Genomic DNA, 9,266 nt, shown 5'->3' with positions numbered 1-9,266 from the left:
GGGTGGTTGCATGGGATATGAACACGTGTAGGAAAGTTTTGATTCTGAAAAGGAAAATAGATGGTGGTTTACTGAGAGAAGTATACCCCGTGGGAGTGTTAGATAGTTACGGAGGGAAGAAGGAATATTGAGATAAGATGCATGCATGAATAGAAGGTATAGATTTCATGTTTGGGTCTTAAATTGGTGATGGTGATCACACGTGGCCGGGTTAGGAAAGGTGGAGGTCTAATTAATAAAAGAGGTAAGTGGGATATTATTATATGTGACCTGCATGTGTGGTTTTAAAATTCCATACGGGGTTAATGTGTGAACAGGGGGTTTTGTGAGGTTTAGACTTGTAGGGGTTTTGGTTTTGAATATGTATCAATGTGGGATGGTTGGTGATTTTCCATGTTCATAGTTGGATTAGGATAGTTACATTAGATTTTCACTATGGGAATGGGACTATACACATACATGTACATTAATACAATTAGTTGGTTTCTATTTCATGGTTCTAACTTCTAAGTACTAGTTGTTTGTTGATCAAGTACATTGATAACAACTACGCTATTTCAGAGGCTTCATTACATAGGAAAGATAGACAAGGTAGTGGTTGTATGGTGTTAAATGACCTGCCTAACTATTACTAATCACTAATTATGGTCATCTCTTCAGGTTTAAGGATACAAGTTATCAATAATCTTATAGTTTAATACGCCCGGTCCAAACATATTTTGGGTCTGGGCCAAGAAAAAAAAGGACTCCTAAAGTCAAAAATATATCAAAATTTCAAAATAAAACACACAATTTTACTAAAATCATTAATAATATTATCAAAACCACAATATTCATTAATACTACCTCGGTCCCATATTTATTGTTCACTTTTGACTTTTGAAGTCATTATTCTTCAACTTTGACCTTAAATATTTCTGTTTTTGATACATAATATTTGATGCAAAATATATGAATGGATTGTATTTTAAATGTATTTTCATTATTATAAGTTTCATAAATTAATATATAACACAAATAAAAATATTTATGGTTAAAGTTGACGAATAAAAACTTCAAAAGTCAAAAGTGGACAATAATTATGGGACGGAGGGAGTATTATTTTTGCTTTGGCATAAATCTTTTGTAGAAATATGATTGTCCATAACTAAAAAGTGGGGGTGTTCAAGTTTGAAATCTTGATATCCGAAATTTTGGATACGGATTCAGATATCGGATATCCTAATTCAACTTTTTATTTGTTTATTTGTTACAAATTACAACCGTATTAATATATTCCCATATAACGTAAAAAAATTAACATAACCATTAGGTAAATATTGCCACCATTTTCTTGAATCAAACATTAACACCAGCGGCGGAAGCAAGTAGTTGGAGGTGCTACCCCGCAATTCCTCCATAGAAATACTAATATATATATATATATATATATATATATATATATATATATATATATATATATATATATATATATATATAAGTGAATTACGATATTTCTTTTTGAACCAAACCCAAACATCATATTGTATTTAAAATAGAAGTCGGTTAGCCCATTGTGAATACTTTAGCCCAATAGTCCATTAAATTAATGTAAAATGATATGTGTTTTTATTTTGTTTACACATCAATTATGGCAGGATTAAGATGAAATGTTATGAATAAATCCGAGATGACGAATGCGGAATATTAAGAACAATCAAGAATCAATCACCACAATATGTAAGAAATCTGATAAAGGTTTTTCATGTATATTGATTATAAGATAAACGTATAGAGAAAACCCTAATATGTTCAAAAGCTTACACCAAAAGTAAACATAATGATTATTTATAGGGAACAATAAATATTTACCATAAATATAAAATATATGTCTAATATAAAATCAATACCTTAAAAGAGCTCGATTAAGAACTTCTACTGTAAAGGTATCGTAGGGAATCATAAAATGATTAAACCTAAAAAGGCTTCCCTAAATAACCAAATATGTCAATTCAGTTTCAATATCTCAAATACTCAACAATCTCCCCCTAGATGTTGAAACCCGTGAAGATCATGATTTCCGAAGATTTACTTTGAGATTCTTCTCCAGAACAACTAGATTCGGATTGTGAAGCTTCTGAAAAACTTGAAACACTTGACTCCCCTCAACAAGAAGATATAGAGTCACTTTTTCTTCAGAAACTTGAAGAACATCATGAACTTTATTAATAACACCAAGAACACCTTCTTTTTGTTTTCTTTTTTTTCTCTAAGTTCTGTTGTATTTTCTTCAAAAGTAAGTATTCTTTGATAATGATAAATTGTTTTAACAAATATTTATCTTCCTCTACACGATTACTTTTAAATCCACCACTAGAAATCTATGTGAAATCACCGATCTTCTCATCAACATAGAGATTATACATCTCAATGGCATTCTCCAACATAGATTGTTCAGGAACATCCCAAAACAAATATCCTTCTTTAAGACAAAACTTTGGATCTGTAACTTTTAATCCTAGTCTCTTGATGTCTTTTAACACCTTATAATCCGCCATTTAATCTTCAACAAGAAAGAAAACTTGAATAGAGAGAAAGTAGATCTGATGAGAATTCTAGAGGGAGAAAACAGATATGAGATGGTTTCTAGAGAGAGAAAATAGATCGGAAATGATTTTTAGAGAGATAAAGTAGATCTGAACACGAAAATTCGAATAAACACGAAAATTTTCTTCTAATTCTTTTCAGAACACGATTCAAGAACAAATCAGATGAAATAATGTGTTGAGGATACAAGATTTGAAAAATATTTTTCAATAAAAATGAGGTATAGACTTTTTCTTTTCAGAAAACTTACAAAACTTGAAGAACAAGGTGAGATTCAAGATAAAATTTCGCCATAAACAAGATCGATCCTTGCAAAAATCGTTGAGATCTACAAGAACCCGCTCTGATACGACTTGTTAAGAATAAATACGAGATGACAAATGCGGAATATCAAGAACAATCAAGAATCAATCACCACAATATGCAAGAAATCTGATAAAGGTTTTTCATGTATATTGATTATAAGATAAACATACAGATAAAACCATAATCTGTTTAAAATCTTACACCAAAAGTAAACCTAATGATTATTTATAGGGAACAATAAATATCTACCATAAATATAAAATCTATGCCTAATATAAAATCAATGCCTTAGAAGAGTTCGATTAATAACTTCTACTGTAAAGGCATCGTAGGGAATCATAAAATGATTAACCCTAAAAAGGCTTCCCTAAATAACCAAATATGTCAATTCAGTTTCAATATCTCAAATAATCAATATGGAAAAAAAATTGATATTTTTTTAGGTTCATATCATTGCTACCTGCAACTGCTGCTTCACCAGAAAATTTCTTGTAATTTGGCTTATTCACCATTTTGCTATTGGCTCACTTACGCAATATGAAACAAGTAATATTTAATTTTCCAATCTTTAATGTTTTTTGATTTAATGTTTAACGATTTAATTGAAAACCTAATTAGCTAACTAGGTGTTCACTTGTATTATGTTTAAATCTTCAATTGTGAATTTTATATCTTTAATTGTATTTGTAGGGTTTAATTGGAAACTTTTTTTAAAATGACATTGGATGTCTGTAGTAGTGATGAAAGTGGTTGAGGAAAAATACCTCATCCTCAACCACAACCACAACCTCAACCACAACCACAACCACAATTACAACATATTCCACCTAGTTTTGATATTAACAATCTTCCTTCGGATCCGACGGATAGACCAAGAATTACATCATATCATCCAAATCAAAGGGATGAAATAAGGAGAGCATACTGGATTAAAGGACCTTCCCAACCAAAAGGCCATGATTTTCCATCAATAAAAATTGGTGGTAAGAACAGACGTTTTGTAAAGGAATGGTTTGTTGAATTTAATTGGTTAGAGTATAGCACGAAAGAGAACAAAGCTTATTGTTTATGTTGTTATTTGTTTGGAGACATCATGGGGAAACAAGGGGGAAGAGATGTACTTGTGACAGGAGGTTTTGACACTTGGAGTAAAAATAAATCATTGAAAGATCATGAGGGTAAAGTTGATAGTCATCACAACAAAGCAAAACAAAAATATGAAAATCTAGTAAAGAAAAAGTAATCTATCCGTGAAGCTTTTCATAACCAAACTGAAGTTGAAGCGAGTAACTATAAAATTCGATTACGTGCTACAATTGATACTTGTAGATTTTTATTGAAGAATGTGTTACCATTTCGTGGTCATGACGAGTCGGATAAATCAATTTCTAAAGGCCTTTTCATTGAAGAATTATCATTCCTTTGGGACCATAATGAAAGAATTTATAATGTTACTTTAGAAAATGCTCCAAAAAATGAAAAGTTGACGTCTCCAAAGATTCAAAAAGAGATTTTTCAATGCTTTTCAAAAGAGATAATAAAATCCATATGTGAAGACATTGGTAATGATGTGTTTACCATATTAGTAGACGAGTCTAGTGATGTATCCAAAAAGCAACAAATGGCTATGGTTTTGCGAGATGTTAATAGCCTTGGATTAGTGAAAGAAAGATTTGTTGTAATTGTTCACGTGACGGATACAACTTCTTTAACTCTAAAAGAAGCCATTGATTCGGTATTTACCAACAATAACTTGAGTATATCTCAGGTAAGAAATTATGAATTCTTTCTTTATGTATTTGAAACTTTATCTATTTTATTTCTTATATATACAATTTATTTTTGAAATAGGCAAGAGGGCATGGATATGATGGAGCAAGTAGTATCGAGGTGCATTTAATGGTTTGAAAGCATTGATATTGAAAGATAATCATTCGGCATATTATATACACTGTTTTGCACACTAACTTCAATTAGTGGTTGTGGCTATAGCAAAAAACCATAATGGTTCTGATGATTTCTTTTAGCAATTAGATTTGGTGGTTAATGTGGTGTGTGCTTCTTGTAAAAGAAAAGATATCATACGAGATAGTTACAAGGAAAGGGTTCAAAAAGAAATTGGTAATGGTGAAATTGAGACCGGAAGAGGGTTAAATCAGGAGACTTCTCTTGTTCGAGCCGGGGATACAAGATAGGGCTCACATTATAAAACAATAATAAGTTTGAAGAATTTCTTTCCAGAGGTTATCAAGGTTCTTAAATATGTTGAAGATGAGGGATCTAGTTTAAATAACCGAAATCAAGCGTACGATATTTGGTCGTATTTCAAGATTCTTGATTTTGTTTTTTATTTACACTTGATGGAGATTTTTGGTCTCATGAATACCTTGTCAAAACATCTTAAAAGAAAGGATCAAAATATTTTGGAAGCAGCTTCTTTGGTAAAAGTGACGATGAAAACATTCAAAGCTTTTAGAAATAATGGTTTCCTTCAGTGTTGGAGAACGTATTTTCTTTTTGTCATAAACATAAAATTAAAATTGTGGAAATGTCCGAATTTTATGTTACTCCAAGAAACCGTAGAACCAAGGTTACTAATCAACATCACTTTGAAGTTGATATTTTGAACACGGTTGTGGATATGCAAATTCAAGAATTTGGGGACCGTTTTAGTGAAGTGTGCACCGATTTGCTTGAATACATGGCAACTTTGAGTCCTTGTAATGCATTTTCTATGTTTGACAAATCAAAGTTAGTGAAACTAAGTGAGTTGTACAAAACGATAATTTACGTTTCATATATGATTTATCTCATTAACGATAAGAACTTTTATTAGACATATTCTGGCTATTGAAAAATACTTTGTATTTGGTTAAAAATAGGGGTGAGCATTTGGACCGGTGGACTGAATCGGACCGAACCATTTTTTTTGGACCCCTGGGCCGGTTCTCGGTTCTAGGAATCTATCAAAAGCGGTTCGGTTTTTACCAGTTTTAAAACCGGTTGGAACCGATTTAAAAAAAAATGTAATCTATGAAAATTTTTAAATAACCATAACTCATTTGTTTTAAGTCGGATTGACACGCGGTCTTTTCCATCGTTTAATTTACAGTTTGTAGATGAATACTATAATTTTGTTGATTTTAGTATTATATTCAGTGAGTTACAGTCTTTCAATGTTGAGCAATCAAAGCTGAAAATTTCAGCTTTTCAGCAAGATTTTTAAAATTTTGTGATTTGTGAATTTTTTTAAACAACCTTAAGTCATTTGTTTTAAGTCGGATTGACTTGCTATTTTTTCCAGAATTTAGTTTACAGTTTTTAGATGAATTTAGACTATAATTTTGTTGAATTTGATATCATATTCAGTGAGTTACAATCCTTCAAAGTTGAGCTATCAAAACTGAAATATTTCAGCTTTTTAACTATTATTTTAGACTATAATTCTAAATTTTATGTATATTTGATAAATAAATCATATGAAAGGGATCTTGGTGAACTTGTTTTATATGTTAGTTGCTTTTGTTTCGAAAATTAATTTTGCAAGTTAAAATATTATAACATCAAGGTAGATTAGTCATGCATGAAACGGAAACGTAATCATTTTGACAAGTTGTATCGTATCAAACCCAACAACATATTCGTTTTAACAAGTTCTATCAAACCCAAAAACTTATTTTAACGTCTTGTACTCTATGTAATTAAAGTTGTACCGGTCCACACGGGTCCAAGAACCAGAAAACCCGGACACGAACCCGAACCCGGACACGGACACAGACACGACTCATCGGTCCGGTCCGCGGTCCACAATATTCTTCATAACCGGTCCGATTTGGTTCGGTCCAAATTCTCACCCATAGTTAAAAATGTTATTTTTTGAGAGTTTCCAGAGTATAATGCAATAATATGGAGAAAAGAAAGTAAGATGTTACAATAAACAAAAATTAAAAATACATTGTATTTCTGTCATTTAGTGCATGTCACAAAAGAAAATAAATAAATAAATAAAGTTCATTGCTATTTACAGAAAGTAACAAAAAAATAGTTCATTACTATTTAGTGTAAATCACCAAAGAAAAACAATAATAAAATTTGTAGATATTTATAGCAAGTTAACAAAGAAAAAAGATATAGTTGGCCATATTTAGTAGTTAGCCATTAAACAACTTTGCAAATGGGTAAACTCTTTAATCTATAAGAGAAACTGAAAACACATTGCTATTTTTGGTAGTTAGCCTTTAAAGAAATTTTCAATTGACATCATCTTATTCTTGATATTCGGCTTTGGAATGATTTTGAATCTAGAAACTCTGCAAAGGTACATTCTGATAGTCAACTTTGGAATCATTTTGTTGCGGTTCATCTTTGATGAAATAATATCCTTGAAAACATACACATGCTTTGCTTTAGAGAAGACATGAGAGCCTCTCTGCTAAAGAAAATATAGAAGATATCAAGTAAATTGAATAATTTAAAAAAAAATCAACATTTAATCGAAAAAACCCGATGTTTGTAAGTTAAATTCAGATGAAAGATAATTACATGGAGTAACTTATAATGCTTGGCAACTTTTATCACATCAAATGAATAAGGGTAGTCAACAAATATTAAATCCAAGCTTTTACCTACTATTTTAAAATTTTATTTTGTTGTATATGGTTCCTCTTTAAGATATTTAAACCATTCTAAAAGAATAAATTTATAATATTGATTTTTTTTTGCTTATGTGGGATATAAATAATTTACATGTGTTAGCTTAATAGCCCAAGACCCTCTATGTACAGGAAATAGATCAAAGTAAAACATGAAATGATTCAGTTTTTCTTTACTAAAAATGAAATTATTAGCTCATTTTTCTTACTTATAGCATGTAGGAGCTGTTTCGTTAATCATAACATCAACTCCAACCGTTAACCAACATTTGGTCCTAGTAATTTAGCATATTCATAGAAAACTCTTATATCTGAAATTACAATGCTATTTATTGCATACTTATGAAATTTATTTTTTAAAATTTTTGTTTTTTTTAGAAAAATATGCAAAATAAATCATATATTCTGAAAGGACAATTCTATTTTATGCATGTTTTCTGAAGTTCTTATAGTTTTTGTCTTTTTCAAGAAAATATACAAAAAATTGATTTTTCTAAGATTATAGTGCTATTTTCTGTATATTTTATTAAAGTTTGTTTCTCTTTCTTTTTGGAAGATACTTATAAAATACGCCGAAAATAGCATTTTAGCATCCAACTTTGGTCATGTTCAATTTTCGAAAATTATCATCTTTTGAGTGTTTTAAAGTTTGTTGGTCATCTTTTAGTTTTAGCCACATCTTGGGTTAATTTTTTCTAGAAATGATATTGACATGCTTGTTAATCTTTGTTAAGGGAAAAGGTCATTACCTTAAATTTTTTATGTTTTTCTATCAAAATTTGGCAGTTAACATGTAGGTATACCACCTGATATTACCTTGATGCCCTAAGTATGAACTGAACAAAGAAAAAGAAAAGAACAAGAACGTTGAATTACTTGGTGAACTTTATTATTGTAAAAAGTTAACTTAAACATCCTAAACATTAACCTTTTTTATACTAATGAAAGCAGTAACCTAAACCAATACGTAATACTTGTTAAGCAAGCAGACAACTTCCTAATCTAAATCAAATGCTTAAATTAAAATGGGTTTTCCTAAAATACCCATGCACTCATATATCCGATTAACCCAACAATCACCCTCTTAATCAGATTGGTCATACCTCGTTCACAACAATGTTGAATCACCGTCTTCTCGAACCATCCAGACTTTTCCCGAACACCTGACCTCCACCTTGGTCACGTCCGAAGTCTTCTCTTAATCCTTTTGATTGTTGAAAACACATGTGACATATACCGTGGCATCCCGTTGGATATGTTCATTAGCATCTAGACTTTTCCCAGATTCACGACCTCTCCCCGGCCAGATCCAAAGCCATCTTATTTAAACTTCCACCCCCATAATGTTCACACTATGTTGTTTGTCCATGCATTTCTTGTCTTGATAGCCATACCCTTTCTAATCCATCATATTCCGAGAGATTATTCCACCGAACGCCCTCGGTTCATATTTCTCGCATATGTCGTGTGTGTCCGTAATCAACTTGACTTTGATTCCCCACATCGGATAATTTGTTGGAGTAGAAACCGGAACTTGAAATATAAGCGAACCTCCTTCTTTAACCAACGACACTTTATTCCCTTTTTGACAACCCCGACGTAATCAAAGTTGTTTTGAGAGCTCTTTTCCACCAAACAACAAGACAAGATCATGACCACCTTTATCGTCTTCCGTCATCCGCAAAACGAACCGAATCACAGCCACCCACTTTGACGTCTTCC

General features: G+C 31.2%; 1 protein-coding gene across 1 annotated transcript; it reads left to right on the top strand.

The window, feature by feature from the left end:
* Positions 1 to 3,985: 3,985 nt before the first annotated feature.
* LOC111878134 (uncharacterized) lies at positions 3,986 to 5,087 on the top strand. The gene is made up of 4 exons (XM_023874647.1): positions 3,986 to 4,131; positions 4,222 to 4,660; positions 4,744 to 4,794; positions 4,920 to 5,087. Exons 1-4 carry the CDS (start codon positions 3,986 to 3,988, stop codon positions 5,085 to 5,087), a joined length of 804 nt encoding a protein of 267 aa, XP_023730415.1.
* The last annotated feature ends 4,179 nt before the right edge of the window (positions 5,088 to 9,266 follow it).

Source organism: Lactuca sativa, chromosome 8 (genome assembly GCF_002870075.4).
Source record: "Lactuca sativa cultivar Salinas chromosome 8, Lsat_Salinas_v11, whole genome shotgun sequence".
Classification (NCBI taxonomy): Eukaryota; Viridiplantae; Streptophyta; class Magnoliopsida; order Asterales; family Asteraceae; genus Lactuca; species Lactuca sativa.
Note: the sequence above shows the minus strand (reverse complement) of the source record. Positions and strands in the feature narration are given on the sequence as shown.

Coding starts and splice junctions, on each gene's coding strand:
- LOC111878134 (XM_023874647.1), top strand. CDS start 3,986: ATGGGGAAACAAGGGGGAAGAGATGTACTTGTGACAGGAGGTTTTGAC. Junction 4,661..4,743: donor ATAACTTGAGTATATCTCAG/GTAAGAAATTAT, acceptor TTTTTGAAATAG/GCAAGAGGGCATGGATATGA. Junction 4,795..4,919: donor GTATCGAGGTGCATTTAATG/GTTTGAAAGCAT, acceptor GATTTCTTTTAG/CAATTAGATTTGGTGGTTAA.